At 42.3% G+C, this 23,054-nt stretch overlaps 1 protein-coding gene across 2 annotated transcripts in view; it reads right to left on the bottom strand.

The window, feature by feature from the left end:
- LOC111862761 overlaps nt 1–2,663 on the bottom strand; it is a 141,453-nt gene extending 138,790 nt beyond the window's left edge. The window contains exon 1 of one of the 2 annotated variants that reach the window (XM_023848420.2): nt 1,155–2,663. In XM_023848420.2, coding sequence (XP_023704188.1) covers nt 1,155–1,281 — 127 coding nt within the window. In that variant the 5' untranslated portion in view covers nt 1,282–2,663. The remainder of the gene's footprint in view (nt 1–1,154) is intronic. The other variant, XM_023848421.2, reaches the window with a different exon arrangement.
- Nucleotides 2,664–23,054: the final 20,391 nt, after the last annotated feature.

The raw sequence follows: 23,054 nt of genomic DNA on the forward strand, positions 1-23,054 counted from the left end.
CCCCTTCTGGGAATCAAACCAACCTTCCAGCAAGTAGCCTGTCGCTATACCGACAGAGCCACCCCGGCCCCTGAATACACTGCAGACACTCCAAACGTTCGATGTCAATTCCGAGACCGAGTACACCTGAGGGCGCAATGCAAGTGAGAAAATGTGGGGCAGAAGACATCAAGATTCAAAAAAGAATTCCCATATCAGCAACGCAAATCCAGGAATTAAAATTGTTATATTCCTTTACCAAGTGAGCGATACTTCTGCACTGTAGTGAAATTCTCTTTGCTGTAAACCTGCAGTGTAGCAACCCTCATCCATCCTATATGTGATACGGTGGTAAATCCATGAGCAACAAAAGTTCAGTAAGTGTTCAGTGTAACAACTTCAAGTAAATTTTCACAAGAATTCTTCTCTTTGTTCACAAAGGTAAAACGTGTCCCTCTGCTTAATTAATTAAGCGCCATGCCACGAAAACATATGGAGGAGTTGAGGTATAGGTCCACCATTCTTGACCTTGGCACTGGATGGAGGTGAGTGGACAGCTTGACGCCCAGACCGCCTTACCCCCAAAAAAAGTCCTTGGTGCCTACTGCACAGGTTGTTGGGTGGGCCCCAAAACCAGTCTGGATGCTGCGCAGTAGATAAAAATCTTCTGTCCATGCTGGAATCAAACCCCGGTCGTCCACCTCGTAGCTACATCGACTATTAAGAGCAGTAAATGTAAAGCTGTCCCTTGTACTTAACTAATTAAGCACAGGATCATGAAAGCATAGCTAGATCCACGTTTTCTTAACCTCGGCACTAGTCCGATGTGATCTGTTTCACGCCCCGACCAGTTACCCCCGGAGAAAGGGAACCCGGTACCCATTGGATACGAGGCTCAGTTGGCCCCAGAACCAGTCTGGACGACGTAGAGAAGAGAAAATTCTTTACCCTAGAGGGGACTCGAACCCTGACCCCTCTGTCGTCCAGCCCGTAGCCAGTCGCTAACTGTCCTATCCCGGTTGTAACAACATGAATTGTAGCTTCCCATGCAAGATCAATTTAAGAAGAAATATATATGTTTTACTTAGCCTTCCCCACCAGTTCCGAGCTGTACCTGTAATTAGTAACCTATTTAAAGATTTGGTTGTGTAAAATAAATAACATAGATTTCTAACCTTCTGGATTTTCGTAGTAACCCCATGTTGGAAGGCCGACAGCGGCTGCGCCAACAGCGAAACAGATGAATCCTAGGCAGGCGACTGCAGACGAATACAAAGCCTTCTTGTAATTCTGATCGGCCATAATTGAAACCTCATGCTGGACAAGATACACAACACTCACAATAGCACACCACACAGTACGAAAGACTTCCACCACTGCACTAAATCCACTCCAGTTCTGCGACCATCTTGTTTTCGATGCACTATAATTGCTCGTCTCAAGGTAGGTTACACGCCAGTGGTGGGAATACCACCAATTTCCCTTGCGAAAACACGTGAAGTTTAACAGTGTGTATGATGTCAGATTTTACGTTTCGTGACACAAAACGGTTTAATGCACCATTTATTAAATTATCCGTCAAAATTGGCGTAAAAGCCACTTCTGCTCTCAGCAGCGGTGCATCCTGAAGCAAGTAACAAACTGTCTGCGGTACCTTTCTCGTCGAACAACAGGCAATAACAGTAGGGGCTGACTTTCATTTTGATTAATTAACTTTCTGTAAATGTTAAATGGTTTTCCAATTTATTTTTGCTAATTGTATATAAAACGAAACATTACAAACCATCTGTCATGAAAACCAATTTGCTGAATTTCATTCAAAATTAACACTCTTTTATTACATGTCGCTTTCACGTGTCTCTTCCGCCCGGAATTATGATTTGTCATTACCTCTGCAACTGTTGAATTGAAACGGTTAACCACACGTTGCGAATTTTATGGGAGGAAAAATGAAAATTAACAGGGAGCGGTGTCAAGCAGAATGTAAATGTTTGGCTAACAGAAAATTAAACTGCACTAAAAAAGGACACTATCCTGCTACCAAACTAGTCTCCTTCTTGACCCGCACTTCCTGATATTGATCTTGTAAATTAATCACACGCCACTTCACAGTTTTCATTCAAGAACTTAGAGGAGTCAAATCACTTCAGGTTTCCGGAACACAAAATAAAAGTCTTTTAAGTGATACATCACAATCACAGAAACCACACAAATCACATCTATCAGTCGTGCCAATCGTTATTCAAATAATGAACCGAACTGCAAACGAACATTACACTTTAGTAACTGTGTGCACAGATAATACCATCATTACGAGTACGTGCTAACGTCTACTCCGTCCCGTAAATCACCTACTCACGAAGGTCAGATTATGTTTCGTCAATTTTCTTGTTCTTTCCTCCTTGCGCTTCAGCAATACGTACAGAACATAAGCGGTACGTCATCGCTACTGGAAAAATATATTGCAGCCACACGACTAACAGAGCGTGCCTAACACACACTGGTACCACGAGCAAACTACATGACATACGAAGAAGATTCTCTCGTAAACAAACGTTTCTCGAAATAAAGCGGAGACAAGTGACGGCAAGTTGCCAGCATTCTATAATCGATGTCGTTGCAATTAATATTTTCACTGCACATGCAAAAGTCTCGTCCTGATCTGGCAAGCAACGAGAAAACAAAGTTTTGAAACCACCTTGCGTGACGTGTAAGAGGGGCGGGGAAGTCAGACAGAGTAGAAGGGGTAAGGGGAATATAACTATGTTGAGTTATATCGAGTCTCGCTGTGGGTATAGTACGGTGCATAAGACATGAAAAGATGGACGACAGTTAGTGCTATTATATGTTAAGAACTGTAGTACAAGGAGACAACCATTATTTATTACAGTTTATTATATACTTAATTATTAATGCATATATTTTATTATTCTTTCATTCAACTGGCAAATTCATTTGTACGTTCTGTCATAGGCTTACTTCATTTGTTTAATAATTTAATTACGCCCTCGAACACTTGCATACTTTCCGGTCAATTATCATAGTTAATTTATTCGAATCTTAATGGATCCTTTCGTCTACACAGCTGTTCAGTTACCCACTTCGACATTATTTTGTCGATCCATTTTGTTCATCCCCGTCCCCTATCTGCCTGCACATGTTGTTTTATGAAAATTATTTTTGCTGATCATTTTACGATGACGCCTACTGCTGTTACAACAATCACTACATACTTTTTGTGACATGGCTTAATTACTTTTGTGTTTATGTAAACTGAAACTTAATGCATAGCCCTCTGCCTTTACGCTAAAGTTAAATAGCGAAGGAAACAAATTTATATTTGTAACCACAGCCATATTGTCAAGTCACACTAACACGCCTCTATGTCCTTCTCCTGACCTCCCACTCTTGCATCATGACAGCCTACCTGGTCTAGCCTCGTGCCGGGTGCCTAGTTATTCAAACGAAACAAAAGATGCACAGCCGCTACTAAATATCTTATCATGCCGTTATTGCTTAGTGGTGGGAAGTTTTATTTTCGAGGTAAATGGCGTTGGTTGTACCTCGCTTATATTCTTTTCACTGCAATTCAGTTTTTACGGCACGAGAAACTGAACGTGTGCTATTCGTTTGAATTAACTGGACGAATTTGGTTGTTGCGTAGCGTGGCACGTGCTGCGCAGTGACAAGTCGTATGAAGATTGGCATTCTTTACGCGTAACAGAAAGGACGTTGCTACCTTGAAGATGGAGGCAGCATTTTCCTCCGAAAAGTTAGCAACCATCTAGGGTACTACACAACTTCACATCCGCCAATATAGTATTGTGAGGTACTAATCTTTTAAATTTAAACTTTCCATTCCGCGCACGAGATGTCACTCCGATACATTAACCGTTCTGGGCTGAACTAGCCTATTTGTTACATTAATGAAAAGACCAGCGAAATAAATATATCACGCCGTTTCTTAATAATATAAATCTGTTATTTATTTTTCTTCAACAGTACGACCTATTGGTGTGTTGCCAAGAAACTATACCAAGGCAAGAAGCTAGCTTAAACAGCCGGAATTTATGCGCAACTGTTTCTCTTCATTTCACAGGTAGGCCCATACGCTGAGACTTCTGGGAGTTTTCCGTAATTTCTGGTCACCTAACGACGCTGTCAGCATCCAGATTACAAAGCGCCGACAATACGATGATTGATGACCGTGAAGTAGTTGGAGGAATGAGAAATGACAGGTGAAACGGAACTTTTCCTAGTTCCACTTTGTCCAACGCAGATCTCACATGGCCTGACCTGGGATCGAACCCGAACCGGTGCGTTTAAGAGCCGACGGCTAACAACCTGAGCGATGGCATGGCCCTATAAGAATTATAATCGAATAAATTATCATTCCAGTTTAGACTGCGTTAAGTTTTCAGGCTTGAACATCTCGCTGCGAATTTGAAGGTAATGTTGACAGATACGTAAGAAGTTTCGGAGAGCCTGCTGCCCCTGTCTTCAGGTTCTTAAATTTTGTCAATTTAATCTCATCCTCTTGCACTGCCACCATGTTCAAAATATTTATAAAATAACATCCAGAAATAAACAATATTTATTACGGTCCTGTCAACACAACAATATTTCCAGTAGGTGGAATTAGCTGTCTAGTACACGTTTCGGCGCGTGTGCCACATCCCAGGAGACGGCAGTCTTCATCCTTTGATATGTCCTATTGAAATTTCTTTTAATTGAGTCATTTATTTTATTAAAATCATTTATCTTATTTTCCAAGTCCATTCGATATTCCCATACCTGGAAATGTATGTCCTGCCTACTTAAGCGTGTTAACCTCTTCAATCGTCTGATCGTTATCAGAATTTTATCCCGAATTATAATTTTACCGATCCCAAAACCAAGTTTAAAAAACAGAAAATACACTCCCACAATCTTTCTTTAAGACGAGGTCCTATCTTCTTGTTCATATATTTTCCCCGCACTGCACGAAATCGGCAGAGACCTGCTTCGTACATGACCTCGGATTGTGAAGTGCCGAACGTGAGACAGCGCTGACAGTTGCCTGTCGCGCCGCTCGACGTAATTCCTTGTATTGATGTAAGAACAATCCCTCATGAAACACTATTGATCCAACAACTACACATACACCTGTTCAGGAAACAGCCGCCGTTAGAATGCATATCAGAACTTGCCGTCAGGCCAGTGTCTTCTGCTCGTGGGACTCGCAGATCGAATGGAGAATAGAAAGAGCCAGGGAAACAGTGACACTTATGAAAACAAAAGCCTAAGGAAGGGCGGGAGGAAAGAAAAACTATAGAGAAAGGGGGCAGTAACAAATAAACAGAAAGCCAAAAAGGAATAAATACATAAGTAAATAAGCGAATATTGAAAGAAGTAGAGATAGAAGGAAAGGAACAACAAATGAAGGAAGAAAGAAAGTGGGCAATAAGAAAAAGAACGGAAGAAAGAAAGAAAGAATTAAGTAAATAAATAATAAAATGAATCCCCTACTTCGTAGTCGTCATGAGATTTCGTGGTTTTTCTCGGTTCCTCCAAACCATAGAACAGGAGACGACCACTGGAGTTCACATCCTTCCAGTTCATAATCGCACTTCATACTATGTCATCTAAGCACTTGATATAGCGTCGTTGAACCCAGCAGGAACCAAATTTTTTGTGCGCGTCTTTGCCGCCAGTTATTTAAGACGCTTCTCCTACATGGAGACAATGGTTGGTAGGTTTCTGGATGAATAATGAATTGAAAAGAATCTGGAAGGAGACTGTCGTGACCTCAACGAGCTGGTATCTCAGCTTTTGTCTGGAGGAAATGAGAAAAACCACGGATGACCCCAATAAGGATAGCCGGACTCCCAGCCGAGATCCGAACCGACCACCTCTCGAATACAAATCTGCAGGTTTACATTTAGACCATCCGTTGAGTTCCGTGAGACAGTTTAGTGTATCGTGAACGGTTCATATACTGTGACGAAGATACGAACACAGAACTCCCTTAAGGGTTTTCATTTACACGAAAACTAGTCTAGTTTCTAGACGATTCTGACTGGTGTAAAGAACAGGTTCGTGAGTCCGCTTGGTGCCCAGTATATGACGTCAGTTTGCATTTTAAATTTCAAAACCTGTCCGGAGCCCGTGCCGCAATCAGGGGTTCACGGGAGTATCTCCATGTTTCTAGAGGTCAATGACATTTAGTCTCAAGTTGGAGTGGAGCGGGCCCATCGGACAGGCACTGCCATTTCGTAATTAAAATAGATACAAGCTGAAAGACACAACAATTGATAACTGTTACGGCAGCATCTATCTATCTATCTATCTATCTATCTATCTATCTATCTATCTATCTATCTATCTATTCCTGATACTCCTACTTGGAGCAAAGGACATCCGTGAAACGCTTCGTTTCACTTCAGTCGGTAGGATTCCTTGGACGGGGGATCAGCTCGACGCAAGGCCGATATCTACACACGACAGCACAAACACAGAATAAACGTAAATAAACATTCATGCCTCGAGTGGGATTCGGGAGCCCACAATCCCACTATTCGAGCGAGCGAAGATATTTCATGCCTTAGAACGCGCGGCCATTGTGATCGGCGGCCTCTGTTTTAGTGATGGAAATTTTCGCAATGTGGACGGCCGAATTTCGCGTGCAAATAAGAGAGACTGCGTGAAATTCATGCAATAACACCGGTTCTCACGGTCTCTTCGATTGCGGATTTTCTTGTTTTTCCTTCTACCCTGAAGATGGAGGCGATACTTTCCTCCGAAACGTCGGTTAACACCACATCTACACGGTGCCACATCCCAGAAGACTGCTTTCTTCATATTCTCATTTGTCGTTCGCTTTCAGGCGGAGCCCGAACTCAGCGACATCAATACGTAATCCATTTTGCATGCGCTCCGTGCTGAATGAACACCAATTGGTGAAACTGAGCCACATCACGGCCTTCTAGAACGGGTAGAACCACTGAATTGTGAGACATGGACAGAGAAAAGGTCTGTAACATCCCACACAGATGTTTCTTCCTGATTCATTAATCTGCGTGACGGCCACCGAGGAAGCTGGCTCAATCGGTAACATTTCGGGAAGCTCCCGGTTCAAATATCGGTCATATACAGGCTATACTCATCGAAGGTCTCAACAGGGATTCCCCGGAACCCTAGGGCTTTGCGAAAAGTCGCTAAGGATTCCACGAGAGATGGTGGGGGGGGGAATATATATATATATAAACATCAGGTATTCACATTCACGCTTGTGTGTGTTTGTATTAATAATGGCCACTACAGCTGTCTGTACCCCATATTTGGAGTTTAAACTTGCATCAAAAATTGATATTGGTTTATTACCTTTTATAATCATCAAAATTTTCTATGATTATTCAGTATTCAAACGAGTTATTTGATTGTTTCAATGATATTAATAGCATACTAACAATTCATGTTTAAATTAAGTGAGAACAAGTGCACCATGATTGAAATAAATAGTTCATTGTGGACGTTTTCATTCGTTTGTGGTAATTTGTTTTGGAGGGTGGAGCAAATTGAGGCAGGTATGAGTGGGGGACCGGCATATGGTGGTTGGCAACACTGTCGCGGAGAAATACCGCACATGTTTTTTTGTAAACGTTGCACAAGTTGGATTTTTTAAGTTAGAAGCATTGTGAACTTTTTATATTTCACGCTATCCATTATGCCATTCTTTTTTATATTTTCTTAACTCTTTGTTTTATAGAAATGTCTGACCGTCCCATGTAGAGATTTTTAAAGAGCTCGTGTGATAATCACAGACGGATCTACAAATACTTATAATTCTTCAAAAGGCCACTGAAACAATAACACACAAATTCTTCAACACTTCCACTCTTAGACGCTCCTTGTACGAATTCGGTGAGCAGGTCTGTACACCAATCTCTTCTCGGACTGTGCTTCTGCTACTCGGCAGTACTCTCCAGTATACGTATATCTCTTCTGCACTCTTGTAGTGCCTGTATTCTGTATTCTGTATTCCCTAGACCTAAGCTGGCAATGCCGACCGGATATGAAACACTCTGTGCAAGGGAACACTTCGTTTTTGAGGCAGTAATTGAAACGTATCTTTCGTTGCTGTGTGAAAGATCTTTACCTAGCCGTTGCAACAGAAACCTTTCTGCATGTGTTGCCTAGGAATCGATGTCTCTGTCATAACCTCTGAAGTGTTTTTCAACAAGCCGTTACGTAGCAATGGATTCACATGTCACAACATATATGTGATGATGGCCCCATGTGGCCGAAATATGTCATGAATATATATATGAAAACATGGACTAAGGAGTGTTCTCACAAAGCTACATAAGTTTACATTTACAGCTCTGTATTACATACTGCATATCAAGGACACAAGTAACGCAACGGAAGCTCAGATACAGTACTACATTAACATACATCTGGATTCCACAGAAGAGAGGGAAGTTGTTAATCACCTTGGCCACTAACATCTTATTAAGAAGCGTTCTACTATAAGGTTTGAATGATTGTGTAAGCAAGTGAATAATATTAAGCATAATGTAAACACTGAATTTCTGATTTATGCAGCTGTAATCATAGCTGATGTTTCACATGAAAGTGAAATCAAAATGTTTCGTTGAAATAAAATCACATATTGATCCCAGAATTAAGCTCGGTACTTTGCCAGAACTTTTATCTCGAGCAGAATTGAGGAATCGTATTGTGACTGCAAATATAAATATTTTAATATTTTCAAATTTTGTGTGTGAGTTACAATGTCTTGTTAAACTTATGGAAACATGCCTCGTGAATATTCCCTAAAGCTCTTTTCTTAGTTCCAATACAGTTTGTTGTAATAGAGTCTTCCTTTAGAGGAATGTTATGAGTGAAAAAGAAAGAACACCCAGAGTTTCAGTTAACGAAATTGTTTACTCCGTGGATAAAATCTATTTCGGGTTTAGCACGACTTTGCACTCAACGTCACAATTGGATTCGGCAGGAGATGGAGGACAGAGAACGCGTAGTCTCAGTAAGGTCTTTGTCATGTATGGACAAAATAGTAAACCAAGAACACAGGCCGACCGAACAGTAGGCTGCCAGTATATAAAATGTTTAATCAACAAGATGTTAACCAAGAAACAGATTAAGCAATAAGGAGACACACGCTAGCCAAGGGGTGACAAACTACGGCTCGCGGATCACATCAGTGAGTGCTTCTGACCGGCCTGTGGAAGTATTGAGGAAAAATTTCTGTAGTGTTACTTTCAATTTATATAATTTTTTTATTTGAATAAACACCTTATTAGCACCTGCAATAATGCGATCAGTTAAAAGTGAAGTTATCCCTGTGCTTAGCTAATTAAGCACTACGCCATGAAGGCGTATGCGGGCGTGGATGTATAGATCCATATTTTCTTGAGCTCGGCACTAGCTGGAGGTGAGTGGTCAGCTTCACGCCCCAGCTTCTTTACCCCTGGATGAAGAGCTTCCGTTATCCACTGGAAAGGAGGTTGGGGGGATCCCAGAGCCGGTCTGGACGACGTGGAGAAGAGAAAATTCTTGAGCCTACCGTATCTCGAACTCCGACCCCTCAGCCGCCCACCCGCAGCCAGTCGCTATACCGACTGATTGTGTATATTATAAGAAGTATTCAAGAAGCGTTGCGTCAATCTCTTTCGGACCCAGAATAACGCTTGCAATCCCCTGAGCATGTCCTTCGTCCATAACGTTTGTTCACCCCTTACACTAATTAATCGACCGCCTAGCATTATTGAACGTGAATATTAATGATTCTAACAACATATTCTGCAATTATGTGTCATCTGTTGGAGCCCAATCAGTTCTGTTGTGGTTTGTTTCACGGTTCTGTCTCTACTGCAGTCTGCACAGTACAACTGGCGAGTAAGGAACTGAAGAAGATTTGGAATTAGCGACCGTGGCCTATTGTAGGTAATACCTCCGTATTTGTCTGGAGGGACTGAAAATAAAACCACGAAGAACTTCAAATAGGATAGCTGGTGTCCCTGCCGAGAATCGATCCGCCCACCTTCCGAATGAAAGTCTAGAGTATTACCGCTACGCCATCCCGCTCGGTAGTGACCTTACCCTTCTTGTACGGTTGGATGTGGACGATGTATTTTTTTACTGCTAGTGCAGTGGGACTAAGTCCCTTGTACTGCGGCCACTTCTGGCCTATTGTACCAGCCCCAGATGACAGGTAAGGGTGATTGTGGAGCAATTGGTGGAATGAAGATTGGCAGGGGAAACCGAAGTACTCGGAGAAAACCTGCCCCAGCGCCACTTTGTCCACCACAAATCCTACTTGACCAGACCCGGGATCGAACCCGGGCCGCCGCGGTGGGAAGCCAGCGACTAACCGCTTGAGCTATGGCTCGCCCTTGTGGACGATGTAACTCACATTAAATTTGGCACAGAATTGACACCAGCTAGCGGTAATGGGGGAATATCTGCAGGGTTGGCTGCACTGATTCATACTTTCAAGCACGAGTAGGATGATCGTTACGTTCTAGCAGATACTGCACGTGTTGTAACGGGTGATCTTTCGAAAGAGAAACCAGTGTCAGGAATGTCACCAGCGCAACCTGTCATAGTTCAACTGGACTGTGACCCCCACGCTGGTCAGATTTGTCACTGCCACATTCTTTTTTCTATGGGATTACATGAAAGGAAACACTCAAGGAATCTAGTGGAACTGTTACCCAACATTACTGCCGACATTTCACCCATGACGTTGCAGGCAGTGTCTATGGGCAGGCTTCACAGTGCAATTTTGCTGGGGCATGCTTTCAGATTTTGGTAACAAGGTGTATTCTCTATAAGATTCGAGGTTTTCACCGCGGTTACTATTAAGAATGCCGTCTTCTGGGATGTGGCGCCGTGTGAATATTGCGTAAACCGAAGTTTCGGAAGAATGTATCGCTTCCATCTTCAGGATATAAAAATCCACGAGCTAGGAACCAGCGTGAGCAGGTGGCTGTTTCCATCCACCAAGTCGCCCTTATATCTTTGACTTAAGCCCTTCTTGTCGATAGCCAAAGATATATTAGCTGATGACTCACCTCCATCTAATGCCGAAGTCAATAGTGGTTGAACTACACGTCCGCTTTCCACAGGTCTTCATGGCGTAGTTCTTATTCGCTTAATCAGTTACGGATAGGATCAACTTTACCTTTAATATGAATATTACTGGGCTAATGGAGATGCTAATTAATTTCAGTATAGAGCCCAACGCCAAAACGAAATTTAATAAGAATCATCGAGAAACGTAAAGCGAAGAAGGCATAATAATTGCAGGGAGCTGAAATGCCGACTGTACTGGGAGGATGGCGGTCACGGTTCTTGACTTCAGGGCGGGGTCAAGTGACAATCCACTTCACACAGTTCAGTGGCCTGCTGACCCTGTACACTGCCACGTTATGCTACGTAGATGCGACCTCTTATTGACCTCTCTTCTTCACAGTATCCCACACGTCTCCGAAACCTCTACATAACGTCAAATCCGGGGTTTCTAAATAGTGGGTCTTGTAACCTGTCACTAAAGAACAGGAATACAAAAATTTCACTTTTTGTGTTTGGTGTCGAGTCTAGCCTTCAAGTATTACTGTCATGGTGAAAGCCATGTATTCGGAAAGGGAATATAACGTCGCCTTTTCTCATATAACAGAATGAAATGGAAAGACGTTAATACGTCTGCTGTACTTGAAGTGTTTCTCTCCACACGGTGGAACTAAATATGAGTTATGACGTTCGCCGGTTAATTAGGTTGAAGCACTATGCTACAAGCCGGAAGGTCGCGGGTTCAAACCCCGATGAGGTCATTGGATTATTTTTTCAATTGACCTAATCCTTCCAGCTGCACTATAGCCCTTGGGTCGACTCAGTCTCTAACAGAAATGAATACCAGGAATTAATTAAATAATTTTCCTGAGGGTAAAGGGCGGCCAGCGCGTAAGGCTGACAACCTTACCGCCATCTTTGAGCCGATTGTCTAGATAATGTGGGAGCCTCAACGTCTCACAACCCTATGGGCCTTCACGGCCTGGTACAGGGATAGCTTTTCTTCTTTTTATCCGTAACTAGTAAAGCAGCATAAACCGATCACAGTGGCCACACGGTCTAAGGTATGTAATGCCTTCTCCTACTCGGAGGCTGAGATCGTGGGTCCGAATTCAACTCAAGGCATGAATATCTGTATGTGTTCATTCTATGTTTGTGTTAGGTACTGGCCTTGCGTAGGGCTGATCCCCCTTCAAAGGAGTCCTAGACATCCGTTACGGATGCCCTATGCTCCAAGTGGGGGCAGCATGAATATATAGATAGATAGATAGACAGAAACCTATTATCTTAAATCTTCCAATTATAACAAGCGTTGCACCCTCGCCCTGTTCGTAATTTTTAATACATAGCGAGAATTTGTGGGAAGAAGTGATAGCCAGAGTCAGTGTTAGAGTCAGAGTCTTGGCGACAAGCCCCTTGAGACTCACGACCAGTATTTTTTCAACTGAACATTTACACAGTCATAATCCTTACGTAATATCCTCTCTAACGAGAGGGCAAGTCTGTCATTTAGAAATGCTGCTGACACTCGCCAGTGCAGTCATTAACGGGTCCGAGTTCCTCGGGACTCATAACCACATTTTACTCTCTCAGGTTCGAGACTTCCTTAACCTGGAGGGCCAGGTCCCCGGAATTATATCTCCCTGGAACAAGGTCGCTGTTTAGAAACGGCTCTATACGTGACAACTATCGAAACATGTTGGCAAGTGAAATATTTTGGGTCACTTCAGGAGAGAGGAGCATGCCCGAAAATGCTTAAAACAAGTTTTGATATGGTAGGTTGTAATAGCTTTGTAAATACTGTTCTGATGTTCTGTGTCACTGCCCCCAACTTTTGCCTTGCCCCGTCCGTTTAAGGCGTTCCTGTCGGCAGGACAATTAACAGAAGCCGCGACAGTGTGACTGGCCGTCTTTCTTCCGCGACCCAGTTTGCATGCGGTTATCGCTGCTGCCTAATCTCAAAATCATGTGTTTCAAATCAGGGGCTCAGACAGGGGCACTGACCAGTGAAGTCAAGGCTAGAGACGAATACTTCCTATCTCTGTATTTGTTTACTATTTTCTCTGTACGTATATTATCGAGGGCACGCGGTAGCGTAATTGGTTGAGGCACTATGCAAAAGCCGGAAGGTCACGGGTTCGATTCCCGATGAAGTCATTATATTTTTTCAATTTACCTAATCTTTCCAGACGCACTATGGCCCTGGAGTTTAGTCAGCCTCTAACAGAAATGAGTGCCACTAATCTTCCTGGGGGTAAAGGGTGACCGTCGCATAGGGCTGACAACCTCACCGCCATCTGTGTGTCGATTGTCTAGATAATATGGGAGCCTCGACATTTCACGACCCTATGGGCCTCCACGGCCTGTCATAAGTATAGTTTTACTGTTACCTTACATATATTGTCTTTCCATTTACGGAATGAATATGCACTTCAGTCTTCAATTGTTAAACGTAGGGTTTGAGGTTCTCGCAGCGATGGGATATAACGGTGTGTAATCTGTTGATATCGGCCGACTTTTCGGAGAAGCGCGTCGCTTCCATCTTCAGGGATGAAGAATAAGTGAAGCAGGAACCCAGCATGAAGCAGGCATCAAACGGAGCAGAATTATGCTTGTTTCTTGGTTTATTCTTCGACCCTGAAGACGGAGACACATTCCTCACGTCGGTTGACTTTCAACGGTCTGTACTGCCTTATATTCCACGAGACAGAAATAGTTACACATTTATGCCCAAGAAATTTAAAGTAAACGGAAGTTGCAGAAAACGGATTATAAGAATTTCATAATTTGTAATTTTCAGCGTGTATTTGTGTGAAGAAATCAAAGAGGTTGGGAGTAGGAGGATATGTGATAACGCAGGGATCGGAGATGAGTATTCAATTATAGACCGAAAAGCTGTACGAAAATCTATGTATGCTTGATTCATGGTCAAAAAAAGGCCGAAATATGTAGTAATTAACACATTACGTTTATTGAAATATACAAACATATGGGAAAATAATAGATTCTGTTTATTAACATATTACATTTAAACCTGTAGAATCTGTAAACTTTATATGTAGTGTCAAACCTATAAATATGCTAACTGACATTTAACAGAATACGTTATTTAACATTAAGCATCCCTGAATGGAATTTTATACAAAAATTCTGTTAAATACAAAATATATTTTATGGAATAAAATATATTTATAAATTAAATTTCAAAGAATGGAATTCCTGTGCGAACCGTATGGAAGACGAGATGCAGCTAGACCCAGAAGTGCTCGCACAATACGAGTCCCGGAGCAGATCCTGTCGTCCAGTGGTTGTTCTTGCAGGGACGTGAAACAAGAATTCGAAGAAAAATATACAGAAGACGAATGAGACCAAGAAAGAGATGAAGAATAAAACGACGCAGGAGACGAATAAGAATGTAAAGGAGGAGGAGGACGTCCCACATTTACTTTTTTTTATTTCTACGTCTCTTTGAGCCGGGCGCAGTAGCCGCGTGTTCTGAGGCAAGAACTGTCTTCGCTCGCTCGGACGCTAGGATCTTGAGTTCGAATCCCACTTAAGGTATGGATGTTTGGTGTGTGCATGTGTTTATTCTGTGTTTGTGTTGACCTGTGTTTAGGTAGAGGCCTTGCGACAAGCTGATCCCCCGTCCAAGGAGTCCTGCTGTGTAAAAACGATTACGAAACTGAATAACAGGGCAGGGCTCCGAATGGGATGGAAAGAGCCATTGAAAAAAAAAAGAAAAAAGTTTTTTTGAAGGTTGTTGAGGTTATGTAAAAGATATACCTAAGTATGCTTATGAAACTTATTCATTATTAACTTCAAATATCCGAAATGCCTACAGAACTGGGAGTTCGTTTGACGGTGCTTACATAGCGTCCAGTTGGGAGATGGTTTACGTGTTGAGTTAGGGGGAAGAAGACAAGCGAAAATTTTGCCTTCCACCTAGACTGAAACTCCCACCCCTCGGCCGTCCTGCCCGTATCCAATCATGGTCAGCCTTGCTCATGCCGCAACTTCTCCGGCGCCTATGTGCAGCGTATAGCGTGATCATCAGGCGAAGGTAGCTTCGTGATCGTTCCTGTGTAGTGCACCTCCTTCCCAGTCTGCTTCGTCCTACTATTGACCACCGCATCGTTTGTTTCTTTATTTCTCCTTTCTTCTCACACACTACCTTATGCTCTTCCTCCCAGTCTTCTGCTCCGTCTTCCCCCTACATGTCCTCCCTCTTATTCTCCTCTTTTCTTTATCCATCCTAGTTTATGCTGTCTGACCCAAACATCTACGTCATCCAAGTTTGATCTGGCAAGCGTGAAGAAACTGCGGAGACTTATAAGATATTAATGTCAACTTTTATTGGACAGTTTTCAGGCAACTCAGTGTTTGCGAACGTATCACTGAAACCTATTCAGGCCCTCATGGCGCGCGCAATGTGTTCACCATCATCATCACTTCGTGGATTAGGCGAATCCCAACAGTACCCATCTTTATTTAATTGATTTATTTATGTGATCGCTGTTTAGGAGCCGGGGTAGCTCAGTCGGTATAGTGAATGGCTAGGGGCTGGACGACCAAGGGGTCGTGGTTAGAGTCCCGATGGGGGCAAGAATTTTCACTTCTCCATGTCGTCCAGACCGGATCTGGGCCTACCCCAAGCGGCCGAGGCTTGAAGCTGACCGCTCAACTCCAACTAGTGCCGAGATCAAAAAAACGGGGATCTATACATCCACTTCCCCATACATCTCCATGGCGTAGTGCTTAATTAATTAAGCACATGGACAGATTTACCTTTACCTTTATGTGATTGTTGTATCCTGGGTGTCAGGTACGTGTCCTGTAGCCGACAGATCTCAGCCTTTGTATTGTTAAACTCGACTGCAATAATACAAATAATACAACAGCTAAGAGTACCGGGGTGTAAGGGGCAGCTGACGTCAAGAACGCCTGCATCAAAAACTGATATTTAATAAAGTATTCATGTATTATAATATATGCATAAAATTTCCTGGAACGTTCAGTGTTAGTTTATAATAATGCTGTACAAAAATTTTGAAGTAATTTTGTTGCAGATGTTTCAGGAAAGATGAACCAATTTCCATATGCAAATATGAACTGCGAAGGAAGCCTAGTAGGCTTCTGATAGCAAATTTCCATCAGCGCCCGTTGTTCGTAATGGGACTTTCATAATATCTCAACCAGAGGAGATTTTTGGGCACGAGTCCCATGGGACTAAGATGTAAGATATAAGATTAAGAAACAGAAAAAGCGGCCAAGGTCCAACAAAGTACTGTGAGCCATGGGTAGACAGACTTCTGGGATGTGACGTCATGTAGTATGAGAGATGCTTACAATTGTTTCCAGACACGCACGTGCTAGGGACACCATGTATGTATGTATGTTGCTATATAACACTTAAATTTCAGTCAGTCAACCTGACAACTCCTAATAAAAGAATTCTACCAGCGGATAATGCCGCATGACACAGTCAGATAGGAATAATCAAACTGCAAGCTGACATCAAATGCAAGAACCTAAAGATATTTAACGGAGGCAAAACAAAAATATTCTGTTCTGCGGTTTTCCACCTGTCTTCTGTTTTCTGTTGAGGCCCTTACAGAAAACACCCATCGTATGTCACGACCCCATACGGGTGCAATCGAATCCTTATTCCGGGTTCGTTTAACTACATCGATCAAGAAGATTTTATCTTCTTGGATATGACGCCGTGTAGTCTGTTGAAATTAAACTAACGTTTCGGAGAGACATGTCGGCTCTACCTTCTGCTTGCTACCTGCTAGCGCTGGTTACTTGCGTGGCTTATTCTTCGAACCTGAAATTGGAGGCGACATGTTCCTTCAAAACGTCGGTTAACTTCCCAAGTACGTGTATTACACGGCCCCAGAAGATGGAACTCTTCCTAACCACCGCTGTGGCTTGGCGGCGGGGCAAGGAAAGCAATCAAATCCAAGCTGAAGAATGCGCATTTACGTTTGCAGCACACGAAGAAAATTTCTGCGCATAATTACACCCATTTTCTTTCAGTTTTTATGTCAGAATGGTGAGATTAATTGTATAACCACAAACTAATAACTTTACTATTTGCTGGTCTATTTCTATGCGTAATTTCTACCAGTGTAAACCTCAACATTATTAAATTTTCCAGTTATAACTTCAACTATTCGCGTCATCCTATATTAGTAGTTATTTGCATGTAAACAATAATCCACACAGAATCTGCATGTTAATTACATACGCCTATATAAAATGCTTTAATAGAATCGCTACCAAACACAAAACTAAATACAGGTTTCCGCCCTCCCCCGTTCTCTGCTTGAGGTTATCTTAACAATATTTATATGCCAAACGTTAAGTGACGTCAGGACACGCGATAGCATAGTTGGCTAGGGCCCTATGCTTACATGCCGAAAAGTCGCGGGTACGATTCCCAAGGGGGTCATTGGTTTTTTTTTCAATTGACCTAGTCCTTCCAGCCGCACTATGGCCCTGGAGTCGACTCAGCCTCTAACAGAAACGAGTACCAGGAATCTTCCTAGGGGGGTAAAGGGCTGCCGGTGCGTAAGGCTGACAACCTCGCCGCCATCTGTGAGCCGATTGTCTAGAAAATGTGGGAGCCTCGACGTCTCGCAGCCCTATGGACCTCCACGGCCTGTTACAGGGATAGCCTTTTTACGTTAAGTGACGCTATTTTCGCTTCCAGCTCACATATTATTGATGGTAAGAAATTAATACGGTTACAGATGAAATTGTTTTTTTTTGTTATGATGCCCGTATCAAGTTTTCTGGAGGTTGAGGGGGTTTATTTTCTGGGATATAGCGCCGTGTAGTCTGTTGAAATTCAACCGACTTTTCAGAGGAAGGTATGGGCTCCGTCTTCAGGCTCAAACAATAAGCAGACTAAGGAACCGGCGTGACAGCAGACGGCAGGCAGAGCTGCGATGTACAGGAGGGCATGACACTGTAAAGGTTCGGCCACACAGAGCGCTACGCTATGTTCGCTACGTACGCTGTGTACACTCTGCGACGCACCTAACGTAGGGAACATAGAGTACGTAGCGTACGGAAGTCTGTGTGGCCCGTCACATCAGCAATAAAGGGAGATATTTTTCTGTTCGTATAGCGAACATAGCGTACATAGCGTGCGTCGCGTACGTAGCGCTCTGTCTGGCCGAACCTTAAACGTATGTTTCTTCCTACAGAATGGCTCAAGCGTCAGTTAAATGCTTAGTACAATGTACAATAAAATAAGTCACACATTTCTTATTTCTTACTGAAGTTACAAAAATTTTTCGAAATGAGATCTTTCGTATTCAATGCACACCTCACAACGAAGTGATACCGATTTTCAAACTAAGTGCCAGATTTGTGTCCGAACCTTCCAGTTATTACGAGAGAATATTTTAGGTTAACTGACCTTGGGCCGCTTTCTATAATCAACTGAACGGGCTAAAATGCTCACTATACTCGTATAATGTTATAACAACGGGCTTCAAAGTTTCACTCTTCTCCAGACGTGACTAGGATGAGCCGGGCGGGTCAACTAACGCTCATGGGGGAGCAAAACATGCTTAAAATATTCTGGTCAGAAAACCTGAAATTAAGGGACCGTTTAGAAGATCTAGGTAAGTGAGACAGAGCAAATTGATATGGATAGGACGTGTGTGTGTGGAGTGGATTCTTCTGGCTCAGGGCAGTGGCGGACCCTTTGAATACGATAATGAATCCTGTATGTACGAATTTGGTTCTACAAAAGCAGGGAAATTTCTTGAGTAGGTGAGCAACTATTAACTTCTCAAGAATGCCTTTCTGTGACTGAGTTAGTTCGCCAAACTCTACATGAGATCCAAGATGTAAAAAATTATATTCAGAATATAATATCATACGAGAGAATTAAATGTTAAAACACTAATGAAATTGGCTTGAAAGGATTCTGACGATGGTGTATACTGTACTTCTTTTGGCTTGTTTTTGACTTCATCCATCGTCTGGTATGTAAAAGACAAAAGACCACGACGTTTCGGAGACTGGATCTGTGATCCAGTGATTGAGACTAGCTCTTTCTAACGGGCCCAACTTAGTAGGTTTATCCTTCGCCACCCACCTGAAGACGGAGACAGATGCAGTCTCCGAAACGTCGTGGTCTTTTGTCTTTTAGATACCAGACGATGTATGAAGTCCAAAACAAGCCAAAAGAAGTACTGATGAAATTATTTTATGCCGAGGAGGAGGATATGAAAAACGGCTCCATTACACAAGATTTTATAAAATAAATTTAAATGCAAAATGTGATGAAAGCTCCTCCAGTGCTGCAATGTATTGGATGTTTGCAGACTGAAAGCGAGGACATCATTATCTGTTATTAAAACGTGTAACAGTGCGGACACATGTTGAGCGGAAAGTTACAGCTTAGTCCGTCATGATTACAATTCTGTGAATGAGCAAAATTAAGAGCGTGTAATCTGAAACCTTATGAACATAAAGAAGGAACTTAATTAAAGGGAATTTTAACAACTTCTTTTTATATACTTACACTTTTTTCACTTTTTATCTGATCCATAAACCTATTCTTTTTCATCAGTTTTGATACCAATTATGATTATGTTTCTGCTATAGTAGGTTCCAAGAAGAGGCGTCTATTCAAACACATGAGAATAAGAAACTCTGGGAAGAACGTAAGATATTCTTACAGGCCTTGGTTTCGGATCTGGCCTGTCGCCTGGTCGAGGGGTGAAGTAAGACAAGAGGCGGGGGATTGTTGTTACAGCTTATTGTGGGAAGGGGGTGCGAGAGAGGGAGGGAGGGTAACAGACTGTAGCTACGGCCATGTTATACACCCACACGCACTCTACAATCCACATCTCAGTGGACTCGACTAGATGCACTGAGGATTCTGTTAAGGACGACGAGGTCTAAAAGAGGGACTCTACTTCCTTCGAAGAGTTCACTTTGTATAGTGAGGCCAGAAAATTATCATCGTCGTCATAAGCATTAACAATCACGGCTTAGGCTTTTATACATGTTCCGTGATCATTGTTTTCAAAATTATTTAATAAGTAGATTACAGCTGGTCACGCCATCTTTTCTCGCGGCTTCCAAGTTTTGTCTGCCCCTAGGTTTACATTGCTTTGTTTCGAAAAGAACGTTGCATATACTGTAAATGCGTTCAAGCAATATTGCTGTTCTTTCCAACTTATTTCCGCAGTCTGTCATTCTCTGACTTACAACATTAACTTGATCTACCTGACAGCCACACGCCTCATCCTAGAGAACAATAAGCTCTTGAGCAGCATAGGTGTAAACGATTTGAGGACTGGGCTTTTCTTTAATTTATGAAGGTTTCCTTATTGGCTAGGAAATTTATAATTATACAACTTACCTATCTATTGCGACCTACAGGAACCTCCTCTGACCTAGCGGTCAGAGTTCCTGGCTACAGATCCAGAGCTCCCTGGTTCGATTCCCGGCGCTACCAGATTTTTTCTGAGAATTATTGGGTCTGGAACGGGGTTCACTCCGCCACTTGAGGATAACTGAGGAAATATTTCAAGGAAATAGCGGCTCCGGTCTAGAAAACCGAGATTAACGATCGTGGGGATCAGGTGAGCTAATCACACGACAACCTCTATCTGCTAAATTTGGCACTAACTTAGCAGACAAGCGGCAGTCGCTCGGTCGGTAAAGTTCGCTTGCGGACTAAAGCCACGTTTTTTTTATTACGCCCTACAGTGTCTACTAACAGACATTCTGCCTACGTTGATTTTGCCATATATTTATTTAATTTATGAAGGTTTCTTTATTGGCTAGGAAATTTATAGATAATAATTATACAATTTACTTATCTATTACTAAGTACAGTTTCTACTAACAGACATTCTGACCACATTGATTTTGCCGTACACAACGTCGAATCTTCGCAAAGGCGCCATGTTTGTAAGTGATAATGTCTCACACGAAATATGTACACACCCTCTGTTTATGATTGTTCTCGTTACGAAATATCAAGTTCCTAGATCCAGTGGTTCATTACTTATCGTCATAAAATCGAAGAGTAAATATAAAATTCGCTCATCTCACAATGAAAGTCTGTCTGCTACACAGCCCTATACTGTTCGGCACTAACACTACTCCCACGTCAGAATCCTGCAAGACCGTAAGCTGGTGTTAGTTATAGTTGATTTCTTTTTGAGGGGGGGGGTATTTAATGAAGCTCACAGAATCTCAGATTCTATAGCTGGGATATAATGATAAGAAGATTAATAACTGTTACAAGTAAAGAGGCCTTAGGCGGAGTCTGACTGGAAGCAAGTGAAGTAACGTGAAGTGTCCTTGTTCGAGTGCACTGAAACGAATCCAATCACGTGCCCTTGTGTGACTTTATATGTTTGGATTTGCACTGTGTGTACCTTGTTTATTGTATGTACTTTGTTTTGTATTGTTCCCTTTGTGTTCTAGTCTTTCCTTGTCTGTATCAGTGTAAGATCTACTGCCACCGGGCGAACACCCAATTGCAGTAAAATAATAATAATAATAATTGGAAAAGGAGTGGGAGGAATAGGTTATAATCTAAGTTGAGCGACTATTCTCACATTTGGTGGCGTGACTGAGGAAAACAACTAAAATCTCAGACTATTCCGACACTGATTCGAACCGAGTACCTCACGAATAGATGTCAGGTAATATGAAGCGAAAGGTACTACGAAAACCTTAGTGCTACGATATTTGTACCAGGATAGATGAAATCTGTCAACGGGGCCATAAGATGTCAGACGGGAGAGACACAGAGATATGTTAGTGCCATAAACCTCACGCAAATCGATTAATCATCAGAGATGACACAAACCTACTCGAAACAAACGTACATCATTGCTACCCGCCTTGGTTTTACAGTTCTGTTATCCAACAGCAACAGTTTATCTGTCTGTCTGTTTACCTTCCGATTCACGCTTCGACGTTAATGTAATGTACGGTACTCGATGAACTTCTCTCGAGTTTTATAAGCAGTCTCCAGTTTTTTGCCATTGCTCTCACCACTTCATAAAAATTAAACTATGCGAACCTGTAATTAATTTCTGTTGTTCTTTAAGGCTGCGAAAATCGTCTATTTACAAGACCGCGAAAGAGATTACAAGGTAACGTGAAATATACCTTAAAGAAGGTCCGACGAAATGAGAGTCTCGGACAAACAAGCTGTGGGTAAAGCACATCATAACTAGCATGACTGTGGGGTAATATTATTTCCCACTGCAGTATCGGTAATAAACATAAAGTCAACCAGTCCATGAAGACGTATGAGGCAGTAGAGGTATAGCTCCACCATTATTGACCTCGGCTGTGGTTGGAGATAAATAATATTGGGGAAGGTCGCGGGTTCAAGTCCCGATGAGGTCAATGATTTTTTTTTCAGTTGACCTAATCCTTCCAGCCGCACTAGGCCTCTACACTACCCAGCCTCCAACAGAAATGAGTACCAGGATAACTTCCTGGGGAGTAAAGCGCGGCCGGCGCGTAGGGCTGACAACCTTACCGCCATCTTTGAGCCGATTGTTTAGATAATGTGGGACCCTCAACGTCTCACAACTCTATGGGCCTTCACGGCCTGGTACAGGGATAGCTTTACTTTTTACTTTTACTTTTATAGTAGTAATTATTACTACTAGTATTGATAATAGTTTTAACTTCGATAAATAATAACGCTACTAGTTGTTACACTAATTAATCATAACATAAACTAACATAATTTTTATCTTCGACACCATTTAGAAATTTCGTCTTATTTTATTTGTCTACTACTCTTCAAACGGTGTCCGTTGAAAGTAAACTGACTCCTTGGCGCTTCTTCGTGCTGTTTTCAGCTTGACTTATTATTCAACCCTGAAGATGGAGGCGAAATCCTACTCCGATACCTCGCTTGTCTTGCAACGAGCTGTACGACGTTATGTGCCAAAAGACAGGGCTCCTCCTAACCACCGCTGTGAGACACTCAA

This window comes from Cryptotermes secundus, unplaced genomic scaffold (genome assembly GCF_002891405.2).
Source record: "Cryptotermes secundus unplaced genomic scaffold, Csec_1.0 scaffold5, whole genome shotgun sequence".
Taxonomy (NCBI): Eukaryota; Metazoa; Arthropoda; class Insecta; order Blattodea; family Kalotermitidae; genus Cryptotermes; species Cryptotermes secundus.